The following is a 17558-nucleotide window of genomic DNA, read 5'->3' on the forward strand; positions in this document are numbered from 1 at the left end:
GAATAATAATTAAAAATTTTACAGTGAAGTGGACGGGAAGAAAACAAAATCCCATGATCATGATTTATAGTTTATCTTCCTTTTCGGAAAGCAATTAACAAATAAATTATAATTTTCTTGGTAAACAAACTAAGACTTGTATTAGAAGGAATTTAAAGACTGCCTCCACTACCACCTGCATCCAATAACATTTTCATAATCAAAGCAAGCCCATTTCCCTACTAAATTATCTTGGTATAAATATATTGCCTTGATGGGTTGTGTAATTGAATTAAGCATGGAGATGAAAGGTGAAGGAGAGAATGGAAAGGTGGTGGTGATGGGACGTGCAGAGATTGACCTAAGACCTCCCTTCAAATCTGTAAAAGAAGCTGTTTTGTTGTTCGGAGAAAGAGTCTTGGTTAAGGAAATTTATGGCTTCAAGCTCAAACAGGTGCTCTATCCATCTCTTCTTCTTCTTTAACTTATTTCTTCAAGCTCAAACACATTAACGTAATTAGTTTTTATAAATATGCCACTACTAGATGCAAGCTGCAGCAGGCACTGAAAATGGAGGTTCTCAGAAGACAAGAATTGGAGCCCTAACGGCAGAGCTTGAAGAAGGAAGGCAAAGCCTGCAAAAAACAAGAGAAGAAATCACCAGAATGTCGACCACCACACGGACTCTCAAACAAGAGCTTCAAGAGACGAAGAAAGAGCTGAAATTGATGAAGGCTAAAAGGTATTTAAATAATCTAAAGCCTGAAAAAGTTGACAAAGACAACAATGATGACGATAATGATCCAGAGATCGAAGACATCAAGTTCGTTGAAAATGCTATCCCTAAAGAGGAAGAAGAATGTGAACAGAAAAGGAGATATGTAACTTTTGCGAGCCCTCCTGGTTTGACTCATGTGATTGTTGGGAAAGAGGAAATGGAAACAAAGAGATGGCCGTTTGATTGGGGTAATAAGAAGAAGAAGCCACTGACGATGAGGCCTATAATTGGATGGCTTTTCTCTGTAAAAAAATCAAGTGGTCAAGAAGTAGTAGTGATGAATTCTCCAAAGAGGAAATGAGATCATAGATATATACTGCTGAAGGAGGGATTGAATTCATTGATTATTTTTTTTTTCTTCAGTTTATAAGAATAAAGATTGTGAAATGGATTGAGACCTGCTGGTCTAGAGTGATAAGTTGTAAGCATGCACTTTGGAAGTTGAATAAATAGCATCTAAATAACAGAAAACTGAGAGCATGAATATGTTCAAGGGCTATTTGAGTATAGTTGTACAACCGGTCTTATTTATTTATTGAGGAAATACAAATTAATTTTGTATGTTGTACAAGTGTATATGGGGATAAAGATTCTACTGTGAAGATTCCGTCAGAAGGAGTTTTAATGGCAGGTTATTCAGGTGGAGGCCAATCCAATCTCATATTTCTTCATGGTAGGAGTTGCACTTGTCATCAAGGAAGATTCTGCAGCCATTGAAGAGCTGAAATCGAAAGTGCTTCCATTCCATGGAGGACAGGCTGGAGCAGATTGCTCAGGCCCTGGAGATGCCGCCAAAATGTGCCTAAATGGATACAAAGGAGTTGGAATCTCTGTTGCTCCCTCCAACATTTTCACCGCAACACTCATCAAGGGCCTTGCTTCAGGCTTATCCTGAACACACCACAGAGCTACTTTCATCATCCTCTCTGCCTTCTCCCTGTCACTCTCCTCAATTCCAAGCGCGATCATTGTCTCCTCCAATTCTCCTTTTTCAAATTTTTTCCATACCCACCTTGGAAGCCACTCTTGGCTTCCGGGAAGATTTTTTTCCAGGTTCCTTCTCCTGCCTATGGTTTCGAAAAGCAGCATTCCAAAGCTGTAAACATCGCACTTGAAAGTTATAGGATATGGCATCCAGAGTTCTGGTGCTGCATAGCCTGGTGTTCCCCTTCGTCCTGTCATGGTTATATGAGTGTTTTCCCTGTTGCAGAGCTTTGCCAAGCCGAAATCAGCTACCTTGGGATGGAAATTTGCATCCAGGAGAATGTTTTCAGGTTTTATGTCATTGTGTATGATTCTCTGCTGGCATTCTTCATGCAAATATGCAATTCCTTTGGCGGTGCCAATAGCAATGTCATGAAGTTTATTAAATCCTAAGTCCTTGTTTTGGCGAAACAAATACTTGTCGAGTGAGCCATTCTTCATGTACTCATAAACTAGAGCTATCATGTTTCTTTCAAAGCTGAAACCATAGAGTCTAAGCAGATTGAAATGATGTATTCTTCCAATTGTGCTCACTTCTGCCATGAACTGTTCCTCTATACTCTTATACGAGTTTGCATGTAAAACTTTCACTGCCACAACGGTTCCATTACTGAATATCCCTTTATATACATCTCCAAAACCTCCTGAACCTAGAAAGTGGGTGAAATTATCAGTTGCAATCCTGAGCTGCTGAGCAGTAAACCTGATGGGCTTTTCCCTTTCTATATCATTCAGGAATTTATCCATGGTCAGTGTGAGAAATCGGTCATCAGTTGCCACGGCGCTGTTATTCCTCTGTGCTCCTTTCAGGCATACTACCGCTACGATAATAATCTTTATAACAAGTGCCACTGCAGAGAGCGAATGAAAACAATCACAAATCCATAACTTCTCACTTTTTTGTGACAAGACTAACCATACATAATCACCAAGGAATAAAAAACTGGTATAAACGTCTGAATTTAAGGATTTGAAGATGTATTTTTGGCACAAACTGTAAGATAAATCAGTAATTATCATGTCTGCAGTTTTGATCTGAGAGGGCAGCATGACAAGGAAAACAAATCTTAAAAGAGCAAACATATTCCCCTCAGTTAATAAAAAATTGAAGGCTTTTTGAAGGAAAATCTTACCTATACTGATTATGATGATAGCTGTTTTCGCTTCTGAATCATCACCATCTGTACTCACATGTACTACTGAATAGATTGACATTTGACAATCAGCAGGAGATGGAATACAAGAGAACTAGAAATAAGCAATTCAACCTTAAATGCAGGAGTGGTGGCACAACTTCTCAGCAATTTGACCAATAGTCGGCCAAAAAGAGAACTTCACATCGGAATAAACAGAACTCTGCAGTAATTTCATTCTATGACTTCGTGTATTCTCTTCCTTTAAACCTTGTCTATAACATCAAAAACTCCGAGGTCGGCCATGCATAGACAAAGAAATTAGAAACATGTCAGAATAATATTTTGGCTTTTTCATGCATAGGACAATGCTACTGAGGCCCAACCTGCCTTATCCTAGATGAAAGGCACAAGCATAATTTACAGTTCATCACATTGAAATCAACGATAAATGAGGAAACACATAGGAATTTGCTTACCATCTTTTTATAACAAAAGCTAAAGGAAACAAAAGATTCGATGCAAAAAGTGATCTCTACAGTGATGGATATCGATTGAACAAAATTTCAAAAGATTCCATGTTTATAACAAACCCGAACAAAATTGAAGAATGTGGCTTAAAGGTGTTAAGGAGAATTTGGTCATTATAGAACTTGTTATGGTCTGTAATGTCATTTTGTAGCTGAAGGGCAGTTTAGTCTTTTCACTGAAATGTAACCCTAAGTATATTAAGGTTGAGCGCTCGTTTTTGAGTGAATGAGTCGGCTCCCTTTTTTGCTTTGCTCTGCTCCATTTTGCAATTAGGGTTTCTGTTCTTGTTCTTTGATTTTAGTTTAACAGAGGAGAAATCTCCTGGTTTTCTCCGATTATGCAAGTGTCTTGAGTCTTGTAGAAGGCTTGATAGGAGGCATTGTTTCATGGTGGATTAGAGTCGTGTGAGGTGTAAATCGGAGGGTATTCTGTAAGCTGTAATCGCTTGTGTTTCTATAGTGGATTCGACTAAGAGACTTGTCTCTGCCTTGGATGTAGGGTTTCAAATGGAAACCCGAACCAAGTATTTCTTGTGTTCTTTATTGTTTTCTCTTGTTGATTCGTATACTGTATTATCTTGTTTGATTGCTTGCTAATCTTAATAATCTTGTATAAACATTTTTAACAAACCTAATTCGATCTAACAAGTGGTATTAGAGCCGGTTAAGGTTTGTTTTTGTTCTGAATCTTCTTATTGATCGTTTTCTGGTGGTTTCTTTAAATCTTTGCTTTATATATATTCTCTGATATTACTAATCTTGCTTCTTGCCAAAAGATTATAAAGAAAATTGCTAGCAAAGAAAAAGGGTCCAACCAGAATCGATGTTGAGAAATTTGACGGCAAGGGCGATTTCAACATGTGGAAAAAGAAGATGTACGCGGTACTGGTGCATCAGAAATGTGCAAAGGCATTGGAAAAACTATCTGAATTCCCAGAAGGTATGACTGATGCTAAAATAGTTGAGGTAATGGAAACAGCTTATAGTTTATTAATTTTACATCTGTCTGATAATGTGTTGCGGAAAATTGATGATGCTGATACTGCTACAAAAATATGGTTAAAATTAGAATCCCTATATATGACTAAATCATTGATAAATAAAATATATTTGAAAGAACAGTTGTTTGGATTTAAAATGGACCCTACTAAGTCTTTAGATGATAATCTTGATGATTTTCACAGAATTGTTATTGATCTGAATAGTATTGATGAAAAAATATCGGATGAAAATCAGGCAATAATAATTTTGAATGCTTTACCTGAATCTTTTAAGGATGTTAAAACGGCTATAAAATATGGGAAATATTCTTTGTCACTAGATGAAGTCTTAGGAGCCCTAAGGTCTAAAGATTTAGAAATAAAATTTGAGAAGAAATCTATTGGGGAGGGTCTTCAGATTAGGGGCAGACAAGAAAAAAGGAATAATGCAACTAATAAGAAGTTATCTAGATCAAAATCTAGAATTAAGAAAACTTGCTGGTTATGTCATAAAGAGGGCCACTTTAAAAGAAATTGTCCAGAGAAAAAGAAGGCTCTTTCTAATAAAACTGAAAACTTAGAACTAGCAAATTTTCTTGAGGGGTATGAAAGTGCAGAAGTGTTAGTTCTTTCTGAAGTAGGGTTAGATGAAAAGTGGGTAATGGACTCTGGTTGTACTTTTTATATGATTCCTAGGAAAGAATGGCTTACTGATTTAAAATACATAAATGAAGGGAAAGTCTTGACGGGCAATGATGACTCCTGTGATGTGATTGCTATTTGTAATGTCAAATTCAAAATGTTTGATGGTTATATAAAAACTCTTGAAAATGTTAGGTTAGTGCCTAAGTTAAAAAGAAATCTGATTTCTCTTGGTTCACTTGATTTAAATGGTTTTTCATATAAATCTGAAAAAGGTGTTTTAAAAATCATGAAAGGTGCTTTAGTTGTAATGAAAGGAAAACTATCAAATGGGTTATATATATTAGAAGGTAGTGTGGTGTCTGATAATATGCATTCTGCTCATGACAATTTTGATGAAACAATCTTGTGGCATAAAAGACTTGGGCATATTAGTATGACAGGCTTGAATGAATTGTGTAAACAAAAGCTTATTGATCAAAACAAGCTTTCTGATTTAAAGTTCTGTGAAAACTATATGCTTGGTAAATCTCATAAATTAAAGTTTTCTACTGTCACATGTAGATCCAATGGTATACTTGAGTATATGCATTCTGATTTGTGGGGTTCCCCTCATGTTCCTGATTCATTATCTCATTCACACTATTTTATGACACTCATTGATGACTACTCTAAAAGAGTATGGGTTTATTTTCTAAAACAAAAGGATGACGCTTTTAAGTGCTTTAAAGACTGAAAAAATATAGTTGAGAACCAAACTAATAAGAAAATTAAAGTGCTCAGAACTGATAATGGCCTTGGATATTGCAACAAACATTTTTCTGATTTTTGTAAGAAACATGGCATACTTAGGCATATAACATGTAGTGAAACACCACAGCAAAATGGTTTGGCTGAGAGAATGAATAGGACCATCTTGAATAAGGTTAGATGTATTCTAGCTGATTCTGGCTTAGGCAAGAAGTTTTGGGCTGAAGCTATTACAACTGCCTGCTATTTGATAAATAGGTCACCATCATCAGCTGTAGGTTTTAAGACCCCAATTGAAATGTGGTCAAACAAACCACCTTCTTTACATCACTTGAAACCTTTTGGATGCCTTGCCTATGTGTATGTTAGTCAAGGTAAGCTGAACCCAAGAGCTTTAAAGGTTGTTTTTCTAGGTTATCCCACAGGCACTAAGGGCTATAAACTATGGCTGTTAGAAGAGCATAAGTGCGTTGTTAGTGGGAATGTTACTTTTAATGAATTAAAATTCTACAAAGATCTTTTCTCTTCAGAAGGAAAATCTGGGCAGGTTCAGTTTGAGGTGGAGACACCTGTGTCTAGACACCATAATAGTATTGAGTCTGTAACTCAGTCTATAAAGTCTGGTAAGGGATCTGATTTGGGTTTGGATTCAATTTGTACTTCAAAGTACGAAATCATAGACTTGAATCAGTAACTCTCACCTCAGGGTCAAGTTCAGTGTCCTCATAGCTTAGAAAAACAGAACTTATCTAACTATCAATTAGCTAGAGATAGACCAAGAAGAGAAATAAGACCACCTTCAAGATATGCTCATGCTAATCTCATCTCTTATGCTTTCCAAATAGGAGACTTGATTGAGATGAGTGAACCCTTGAACTTCACCCAAGCCTGTGAAAGTAAATATAGCTCAGATTAGTTAAGAGCAATGGAAACTGAAATAGAATCTCTGAAAAGGAATAACACCTGGACACTTGTTGATAAACCATTGAAGAAAAAAGTAATTGGATGCAAGTGGGTTTTTAAGAGGAAACCAGGTATTCCAGGAGTAAAACAACCAAGATTTAAAGCAAGGGTGGTGGCAAAAGGATTCTCACAAAGAGAAGGGATAAATTATCATAAAGGTTTTTCCTCTGTTGTGAAGCATACCTCAATAAGACTCATATTATCAACTATTGTGTTATTTGATCTGGAACTAGAACAGATAGATGTCACAACAACATTTTTGCATGGAAATCTAGAAGAACAGATTCTGATGGAGCAACCTGAAGACTTTGTAGAACCTGGAGCTAAAAACAAAGTCTATTTGCTTCACAAATCTCTATATGGGCTAAAGCAGTCTCCTAGGCAATGGTACAAGAGGTTTGATGAGTTTGTTCTGTCTATTGGTTTCTTGAGATGCAATTATGATCATTGTGTGTATTATTTAAAATCTGATGCTAGATGCTATGTTTACTTGTTATTGTATGTTAATGATATGCTTCTAGCTTCCAAAGATATGTCTGCTTTGATAAATTTGAAACAAATGCTAAAAACTGAATTTGTTATGAAAGATTTAGGGTCAGCAAAAAGAATATTAGGTATGGATATTGAAAGAGATAGAAGTAAGAGATCTTTATTTTTATCACAAGTAGGATACATTAAAAGGGTATTGAGCATATATAATATGTCTGAATCTAAATCTATTAGTGTTCCTATGGGTGCTCATTTTAGATTAAAATCTACTGTCAATCTGTCTACTATTGAATCTGAATTTATAAATAAAATACCCTATTCAAATACAGTAGGTAGTTTGATGTATGCAATGATTGGTTCAAGACCTGATATTGCTTATGCTATTAGTTTAGTAAGCAGATTTATGAGCAATCCTGGTAAAGAACATTGGTATGCTGTAAAATTGTTAATGAGATATCTCAAAGGTACTGCAGACCTTGGGTTATTATTCACATCTGATCCTACTAACAGTTTACTTGTCAAAGGATTTTGTGATTCAGACTTTGCAGCTGATCTGGATAAAAGAAGATCTCTAACTGGTTATATTTTTACCTATGGTGGGAATATTGTGAGCTGGAAATGCAACTTGCAGTCTATTGTGGCATTATCCACCACTGAAGTAGAGTATATTGCCTTAACGGAAGCTGTAAAGGAAGCTATGTGGCTGAAGGGAATTACATCTAAGCTAAGTCTGAGTTCAGATATTCCTGTGATTTACAGTGATTCACAGAGTGCCATTCATCTTTCTAAAAATAGTGTATATCATGAGAGGACTAAGCATATTGATGTGAGGCTTCACTTCATCAGAGATGTGTTGTCCAACAAGCAAGTATTGATTGAGAAGATCATGACTAGTGTGAATCTAGCAGATATACTAACTAAAGTTATTCCTATGAGCAAGTTCAAGGAAGCCTTAAACTTCCTGAAAATCTGTCAAAAGCTGTGACATAAATAAATTACAGAAAAGGTCTCCTAGTGGAATGTACTTCATCTCCAGTTTAAGCCAAGGTGGAGCTATGAAGAATATGGCTTAAAGGTGTTAAGGAGAATTTGGTCATTATAGAACTTGTTATGGTCTGTAATGTCATTTTGTAGCTGCAGGGCAGTTTAGTCTTTTCACTGAAATGTAACCCTAAGTATATTAAGGTTGAGCGCTCGTTTTTGAGTGAATGAGTCGACTCCCTTTTTTGCTTTGCTCTGCTCCATTTTGCAATTAGGGTTTCTGTTCTTGTTCTTTGATTTTAGTTGAGCCGAGGAGAAATCTCCTGGTTTTCTCTGATTGTGCAAGTGTCTTGAGTCATGTGAGGTGTAAATCGGAGGGTATTTTGTAAGCTGTAATCGCTTGTGTTTCTATAGTGGATTCGACTAAGAGACTTGTCTCTGCCTTGGATGTAGGGTTTCAAATGGAAACCCGAACCAAGTATTTCTTGTGTTCTTTATTGTTTTCTCTTGTTGATTTCGTATATTGTATTATCTTGTTTGATTGCTTGCTAATCTTAATAATCTTGTATAAACATTCTTAACAAACCTAATTCGATCTAACAAAAATTTCATGCAAAAAGTGTAATAGATCAATTGAATACCCCTAAAGTTAACAAAGGGTGAATCAATTTAACTCCACAGTGATATGCTAATGGAAATTACACAGACCTTGCACATTATTTTCTTTCAGATCAACAGATTTAAATGGTCTTTTTTTTTTTCCGAGTTAGATGGTGTAGAAACTATGACACCCATCGGAAGCAAATCATTCCCCTTTATGGGAGTTGCAGTTTTACGGGGAAGTTCTTAAGGAGATTTAAGTGGAAGTAGCAATTTCAATCTCATATTTCCCCTTTATAGGAGTCTAAGTAGCACGAAAACTTACAATAGGATGTGTTTCCACGTTTCGAAAATGTTTCCATTTCCGAAACTCCCTGAAACTTGTAGGAAATGTTTCAGGTCATTTCAAAATTTTTGAAAAATTTTGAAACACGTTTATTTTACAAGAAAAATCGTGAAATCGATTAAACACATATCTTTTATATTTTCAAACTGAAAATGTCTTTAAATCTCATATTGAATTCATCTCCTTTTTACTTTTTGATGTGTTACTTATCTTTTCTCCGACATATCATATAGATTGGTGTGTATTGTTGTTTTTTTTTTTAAATATCTACATGCGTTTGCTTAAGAATAATTTACATTAAGTTCTATGATTCTATTTTATAGTATTCTTTCTCTTTATTTTTTTTATTATTTATTTTTATATTATACAAGTTTATGTATTTTTATTATAAAAAATTTAGTATTTATAAAAAAAACCCTTATATTTTTCATATTTATAAGTTTCCCCACGTTTTCGTTTCCTATATTTTTAAAAAAATATGTTTCCACGTTTCCACGTTTCTGTTTTCGCGTTTTCATGTTTCTCCATTTCCGTTTCCGTGCTACATAGATAGGAGTTGCAAAAGTGAACGATGATCTTGTAATCACTGAAGAACTAAATCAAAAGTACTTCTGTTTACTAAAACATAGGCAGCTGCAGGTGGCTGAGGCGTTGGGCATCCCACCAAAAAATGCTTAAATGGGTAGGAAGGAGTTATAATCTCTATTACTCCTTCCAACATTTTGACCACAAAACTCATCAGCACAGAGCTACTTTAATCATTCTCTCTACCCTTTCTCGATCACTCACCTCAATTCCAAGTGTTGTCATTGCCACTTCTAACTCTACATTCTTGAACTTATTCCATACGCACTTTGGAACCCACTATTGGTTGTGTTATATTCATTTCCAAGTTCTTTCTTCTGCCTATGAATTCAAATAATAGCATTCCAAAGCTGTAAACACCACACAACGTGTCTAAACTATCTGTTGTATGACTTATATTAGACTCCCTCTAGAGATTTTGTTTCTAATATTTATCAATGTTTATGTAGGAACTTGGAACCAAATAATTATTGAGTTAGCAGATACTCTAAATCCAATAACATTGAGTCAATGAATCCTCCTTTAATCATCATATGTCTTCATATATGAATATCGTATGACTAACTTGGCTTTATCATATGAGACATGACTGGTTTTGTATTTATGCACCATATGACCAATACACATTCGTACCAGATTTGAGCATAATATCTTAGGTCAAAGGATCACTTTTTACACTAGAATAACCATACGATAAGTTATTGACTACAGTACAATGTCCATGTGATTTATCTAATTAGTCACGTTTGAAAAAACAATTTACTAACTATTAATCCATATTAATGCCCTTCTGGCATGACTATCATTGTCATCCACACTAATATCATCTCATGATATTCAACGGAGGTATTAAGTATATCTACTATATGATATTATTGCCCAGCTAATATCACATTTGTATGGAACAATTTGATGATCCTGTTTACTAATTAAATGAATTATTTAAACATTTTATATACATACTTTATATTTAAACAAATAAAAGAAACAATTTACATATATGAACAAAAAAAACACTTTTATTTAATAAATTATAATTACATATATACAAGATGAACCTCCTTGAAACCAATAACATGAATGGTTCTTAGAGCATACACTAACAAGTGAGGCCATCACAGTGAAATCAACCCTAATCCTAACAAATAGCTTAATATCATGAAGTTAAGGGGGATAAGGAAGAAGAACAAATGCCCTTTCCAAAATAAGAGTAGCCCATGTAAGGCTACCCTTAACAACCACATGAATGTAATCAAGTTGTGGCCTTTTCTTTTGTACTTCCGTATAAGACTAGATTTGAATCAAACTAAACTTAAGCTTGACTCGACTTGAATAGAGTCAAATTGGAGCTTTAGTTCACCGAGTTTGCCTTAAAGTTATTCAAACATAGCTTGCTTAAAGGAAGACAAGCTTAAGTTTTAGTTTGAACTAAGTTATGAGTTCGACTTAATATTATAGCAAAGCAAAAAAGACTAAAATGATATCGTTTTGATACGTATTGATCAAAACAACTTTGTTTTAGTTAATCTATACAAAATTTCCTAGGCTTACAAGCTTGGTGAGTTGAACACCCCAAAAACTTGAGCTCGAGCTCGAACTCAAAAGTATTTAAATTTTAGGCTTGAGCTAGAGTCGAGTTTGTTTGAGTTAAGCTTTTTTTGGGTTTGTTCGAGCCAAATTTAATTTTGAGCTTTAATAAGCTCGATTTGAATCAAACCCTACTTCTATGGGTTGTTCTCATTTATCCATAATAGGATCAAAAGGATCATTTTTCTCCTAGCTATTGCAAATCCAATGAACAATTAGGAAGGTTGTCTATAAAACTGGTTTATTTAGAAAATAGCCTAGACTTCATACTTTTCCTTCTCATCATGGACAAATGAATAATGTGCAATGATGGTCTCTTTATATTTGAATAAACAAAAAAATGGAGAAAAACAAAGATTAACAAATGTTAGGCTTTTCTCACCTTATCTTGTGGTAAGGTTTTTTTAAGTCTTTAATAAAGTTTAATTACCAAACGAAAAAAAAAAAAGATTAACAAATGTTAAAACATCCATTTAGAAGATTTTCAACAACGTATCCCTCTAGAAATACAAAACAAAAGCCTAAAAATGTGTTCTTCCTTAAGACATAGTGAACCTTAAAGTCTACATAAGAATGTAACACCCATTTCTAGATATATATTCTTACCCATAATATGAACCCAAATAGATATGCTAACTTAAACATTCTCCAACTAAACAATGGAATTAAAAGCATGATAACATTATAACACATGCAACATGCAAAAAGGTGCAATACACATTTGAATAAAACATTCATATCATAAATCATCCACAAATAATTAGGTGTTTGAAATTCAAAATCTCACAATAGTGCATAAACAATAATTACAATCTCAAATACACACACTAAAAGTCTTGATGGCAAAATGATTGAATTGCTCTTTGCCTCATGTAACATCCTAAGCTGATCCATTGGCTCTTTCACTGCCCTATTGATCTATAAACCTACTTGCAAAACCACAACAAGAAACATTGTCAGTGAAAATACTCAGTGAGTAACCTCTCGACACCTTGCACGCAACATAAATCATAATCGTGTGTTCCACATCCAAATTATATTGTGGTACTCCTCGAATGTTTCTCTTAGTATCCCAAATACCCATTTGAATAATCTGGCACCTAGTGTCATATCTCTATTGGCAATGTCATTTCAAATGACTTATGCCAAACAATGTACATCAATATCTCAGACGTTTGGTGAAAGCATACGACATCCCAAAGATCTATCATAAAAGTAAACCCAATATACTTTACGACTAGGCTTTAGGCTAAGAATGCCCCAATCAGATGAGTAATGAGACCTCGGGCCTTTCTCGTATTACATTGTTAGGGTAGTGCCCTATAAACAATTGTCACAATTAATGTTTAATTTAATTTTTTGTATTTAATTAACAAAAAATGGAATTTATATTATCTGTATATTATTAAATAAATAATTGTCTTATTAATAGTCGAACACTAATAAGGGTATTAATGCTCATTACCTAATAATAAGAATCATATATGCATATTAGTCGACTATTCTTGAAATATCTATAACTCTGATATTACCATGATAAAAAGGTAAGGGTAATAACGATAAAGTTATCATAATATTGAAAAACCTCATCAAAAGATAATGATAGTTCTCATTTGCCAAAGTTATTTGTTGACGACTTGATGCAACACATGAGTGCACATTGTAGACATATCCACCAGATTGACCCGTCAAGAGAATTCCATATGGATGATTGCTCTAGTGTCTATGAAAAATATCCTCTTAGTGAAAAAAGGTACATATGATCCTTAGACTTGAGGTCACTAGATTGTCTTATACAAGGATTAGTATAGTTTGACACCAACCCAACATAGTTTAGTTAGAGGATATCAAAAAAGGCAGTGATTGACCATGTCAAGATCTATATGAAGGTTATGGTGGATTAATAAAGGATTTGCCACTACTAAGCATAAGAACTAATATCTCTTTTAGAGTCTATTGACGAATGTCAATGACCAATTAAATCTATGGACACAATAGAATTGAGTTGATACTTGATTCAATATTATCTGGTCATTAACAAAAGTTAATCTATGTAATTTGAGGAGCCTTGAGGGAGACACTTAGTTTGGACCTTAGTCATGAAGAGATATCATATGATAAAAAAAATCAAATTATATGAGTAACCGTGTTACTAACAGGTTAACAAAAGTCGCATATTGACCTCTACTAATCGGGTGGCCATGATGCATTATAAGAGGTCAATCTTAATCTGTATCCAAACATATGCCAGGTCAGAAGCTTGATAAATCTGATCACTATCGATTTAGTGAAGAGTCTATGGTCACACACAAAAGGAATTGATGAACCATAAAGGCATGAGGATTGTCTAAGTTAGATTCGATTTAAATTTTGGATAGAGAATCTAGAGCCTTGGAAAGGTCCATGAACCTGAAATATGTTTTAGGACTTTAGTGAATAATCCTGAATTGTTAGGGTGTTTGCGAGATTTGCTAAGACTGAGTTAGATTGACTCAAATTTATATCTCCTATTTTGATATTCAAATTAGGATTATAATAAGATTTTATCTTATTCTCACTGATATTGGAATCTTCTAAATTTAGGTTGAATACCAAAAAAAGTGAAGAGTTAATGAGATATTAATGAGGGAATATGCATGTTTTAATTATGTTGACTAACTGTACAACTTTGATGAGCTATATACGTGGAACCCAGGTGGGAATTTTTCCCATGCAAGTCATGCTTGCCCTGCACATTAATTTGTGCCATGCATGCCTGGATGTGCCACCTAGGACAAATTCAAGTCCTAAGCGACAAACATGTGAAGTGCATATATATGCCTATCTCTCATTTTAATTAAAAAATATATATACACTACAAAATATATTCAACCCTAGCTACTACATAATGATATTTTCCTTCCCTCTCACCTAAAGCTATCATCTAGTTCTAGCAAGCCACGAGTACAGTTGAGCCTTCATAGTTATTACTTCATGTGGATATCGAGGAGCAGACCTATACTTGGTACTGATAGCGACTTCTTTGTGACCTTTTTTCATCAACGAAAGATGAATGAGCCACTCAAATAGGTATATTTAACAAACACCTTATATTTATTTTGTATGTTTGTGAATTAATCTTGCTATTGGGATGATCCATAAGAGAATTTTGTGGATTTTTTAATATTAAATTAAAATTTTAATTTGATTATTCCGCTACCAAAGACCACAAAATCCTTATAGTGGTATCAAAGCCACCCTCAAGGTATTAATTTACAAAATTAAATACATGTGTATTGTTTTATTTGCATGGTATTTGTTGACATCAAATGTTAATAATTTGTAAATTGTTGCTATAAAAATTGTTGAAGCAATTTCGTTATTAATGCAATGAGAACATAAATTGGTGTTGATTTTATTGTGTTTTTCTCTCATAATTTTTCTAGATATTGTCGAATTTAATATGCAGCTTATTGAAATTTTGGTTGAATGTTGAATCAATTTCACGTTATTGAGTGAAATCATCTTCAATGTGTGTTGCTGTACATTTCAATGGTTGATACTGATGGGAGTATGCTTTACGTGCCATGTTACCTCATCCTGGTATTGAAACATACCAAAATTCAAAATTTTTTTGCCAAAATGCTTTAGGACAACTTAACGGAGAAACATGCTAGGAACATCTGTGCACATGTTATGCCTAAGATGGCATGGCTGGACACTCCTTGTGCCAGCCATGCCTATGTTGTGCCAAGGATGGCATGCTTGGATACTTTTTATGCTTGCCATACCTATGCTAAAGATGACATGGTTAGACACTCCTTGTGCCAATTGTGCTATGCCATGCCCATGTTGTCCTATGAATGGCATGGTCATGCATGGTTCGTGTACGTGACACCAAGCTATTTTACGAGCATGTACACTTCTAGAATTTTGGTGAATTTCAGAAACATGGCATGCATGGCTGACATCTTACTTGCAAGCCCGACTAATGGGGGAAAAATTGCAATTATTCTAGCCTTTGGGGTTGCAAAATAATGTAAATTTGAGGGACTAAAATGTAAATTGACACTTGGGTTAAAAATTATTAAAATTAATAGTCTTTTAATTTTGATTATATGTATGCATGTTTGTTGATATGCATGATATACGATATATAGTTAAACAACCAATATTATGAATGTTTTTTATTGGGTTTGCAATTTTAAAATATGACCTGCGTGTTTGTCTTCTCTTAATTTTTAATGTACTTCTCTTCTCATCTAACTCCCTTCGAATATACCTTGAGGTTTGTATTTTACATATGAAAAAATATAATAGAATTTATTTTTCTTTATTAGTAAATAGGAGATAAAGTTTTGTACTCTTGAAGATTGAAGAAGGATTGTTGAAGACCCAAAGAACAAAACATAGTTTGACTAATCAATTTCTCATAGCTCGAGGAATTGACATTAGTTGAAACTGTATACCAACATATTTAAATTTACGTTATAGTATGCATGTTCGGTTTTATTTTCAAAATAATCACCTTACATGCTAAACAACTAAAATTGGTGAGACTAATAAATCCCTTAAACATATTAAGTCGAAAATAACCAATGCATTCTAATATGATGCTTTGAGACAAACCCTTGATCATTGGAACCTTGTTCACTAAAGCGAAAGGTATACTTCTACCAAGTGGAAGACCGAATGATTGTTTGTATTGGGTTTGACTTAACTAGTACACCTAGCTTGTTTGCCAAAGTGAAGGTGAAAGTTTATTAGAGGTAGAGTTAAGGACATGCAATTGTCATTATATAGACGATATGTAATATCCATCTTACTATAAACCAAGAGTCATAATTGATATCGCAAGATTGATTCATGTTAACTATTGAATTAGAGATCGTGAATTTTTGTGACTGATTTGATTGACCTACATGTTGATTAATTCAAAATTATTCACTAAAACCAAGAGGAAAGTTAATGCAATTGGATCTCACTCCACTAAGAAGTCCATCCAGAGTTCCCAAGTTTAATAAAGAAGGTTGTTAGCTTGAATAAAATAGTATGAGGATTTATTTAATAAAGACCATATTGAATAAATAATTAATTAAAAACAAGATTATCGATATTTACTTTTTTGCACATGTATATCAAAATCCCACTATGTCAAACAACATAAATCTTCGATCGATTTTAGAAAAAGTGCATTGGCTTAAAGGTAGTAACTTTAACTATTGGTACCAAAGCCTTCAGATCATACTACATCAAGAAATTGTAAATTCTTAAAAGAGCAATGCCGCTTGAGTCTGGTCTTCATGCCAGCCAAGAGTAGAAGAATACTTATAATAAGCATATGGATGACTCTAATGATGTCTAATGTTTAATGTTAGCTACTATGACACCTAAGCTGTAGAAGCAACATGACAACATGGATGCCCAATCCATTTTTCTTCACCTTCATGAGATGTTCGCAACTCATATGAGGTATGAGATTTACGAGGTGTCAAAAGTACTTTATAGGTGCAAGATGTCTAAGGAAGAACTAGTAGACCTTTACGTAGTTAAATTGTTGACTATATAAAGTGGTTGACATCACTAGGGATGATTATGGACAAGGGCTTGGCCATTAACCATGTCATGCAGTCCCTTTCTAACTTATATAGGATGTTTATTACAAACTATTTTATGAGTGAAAAATAAAAGTCTTTCCCTGAGCTCCTAAGGTTGCTTAGAATTGTTGAGCAAGAGGTGAAGAAGTCTACTAATGTGTTTTTGATAGTTGTCAAGGCACACAAAAGGAAAGGTAAGGGCAATGCCAAGGCCAAGTCCAGGCTCAAAGCCCAAAAACAGGCTTCTATGCTTGTGCACCTTATAGGTGGCATTAGAAAGGATAAGGTTATTTGCTTCCATTATGGCAAGCTGAAACATTGAAGGAAATATTGTAAGGCCTACCTTGAAAGCAAGAAGAAGAAGTTGGTTGCTTCAACTTTAGGTATATTCGTTACTACGATAAACTTCTCAACATTTATGTCTTGGCTTGTGGACATCGGATGTGGTTTTCACATATGTTCTAATAGGAGAAGTAAACCTACGCGTTGGAAATGAAACCAAAATAGTTACATTAGCTGTAGGAAATTGTTTTATCAATTTAGTCTCTAGGCTTATTTTGGAACTTAAAGATTGTTTTTATGTTTATAACATTTATAGGAATTTAATTTTTGTGGCCTTTTTGGACAAGTTTGGATATTCATTCTTGATTGTTGA

The 17558-nt window shown here is 34.2% G+C and overlaps 2 protein-coding genes across 2 annotated transcripts; one reads left to right on the plus strand and one right to left on the minus strand.

Moving 5' to 3' along the window:
- The first annotated feature begins 279 nt into the window (after nt 1-279).
- On the plus strand, nt 280-1228 carry LOC123195317 (WEB family protein At2g17940-like). The gene is made up of 2 exons (XM_044609006.1): nt 280-433; nt 525-1228. The coding sequence occupies exons 1-2, from the start codon at nt 284-286 to the stop codon at nt 1056-1058; spliced, it is 684 nt and encodes a 227-aa protein (XP_044464941.1). The 5' UTR covers nt 280-283; the 3' UTR covers nt 1059-1228.
- Nucleotides 1229-1312: 84 nt separating this feature from the next.
- LOC123193908 (rust resistance kinase Lr10-like) lies at nt 1313-2503 on the minus strand. The gene has a single exon (XM_044606981.1). It carries the CDS (start codon nt 2486-2488, stop codon nt 1394-1396), a length of 1095 nt encoding a protein of 364 aa, XP_044462916.1. The 5' UTR covers nt 2489-2503; the 3' UTR covers nt 1313-1393.
- Nucleotides 2504-17558: the final 15055 nt, after the last annotated feature.

Source organism: Mangifera indica, chromosome 13 (genome assembly GCF_011075055.1).
Source record: "Mangifera indica cultivar Alphonso chromosome 13, CATAS_Mindica_2.1, whole genome shotgun sequence".
Taxonomy (NCBI): domain Eukaryota; kingdom Viridiplantae; phylum Streptophyta; class Magnoliopsida; order Sapindales; family Anacardiaceae; genus Mangifera; species Mangifera indica.

Bases quoted from the DNA above. Each gene is read 5' to 3' on its own strand.
- LOC123195317 (XM_044609006.1), top strand. From the start codon at position 284: ATGAAAGGTGAAGGAGAGAATGGAAAGGTGGTGGTGATGGGACGTGCA. The intron at 434-524 runs GTGCTCTATCCA...TGCCACTACTAG, and splicing joins ATGGCTTCAAGCTCAAACAG to ATGCAAGCTGCAGCAGGCAC.
- LOC123193908 (XM_044606981.1), bottom strand. From the start codon at position 2,488: ATGGATAAATTCCTGAATGATATAGAAAGGGAAAAGCCCATCAGGTTT.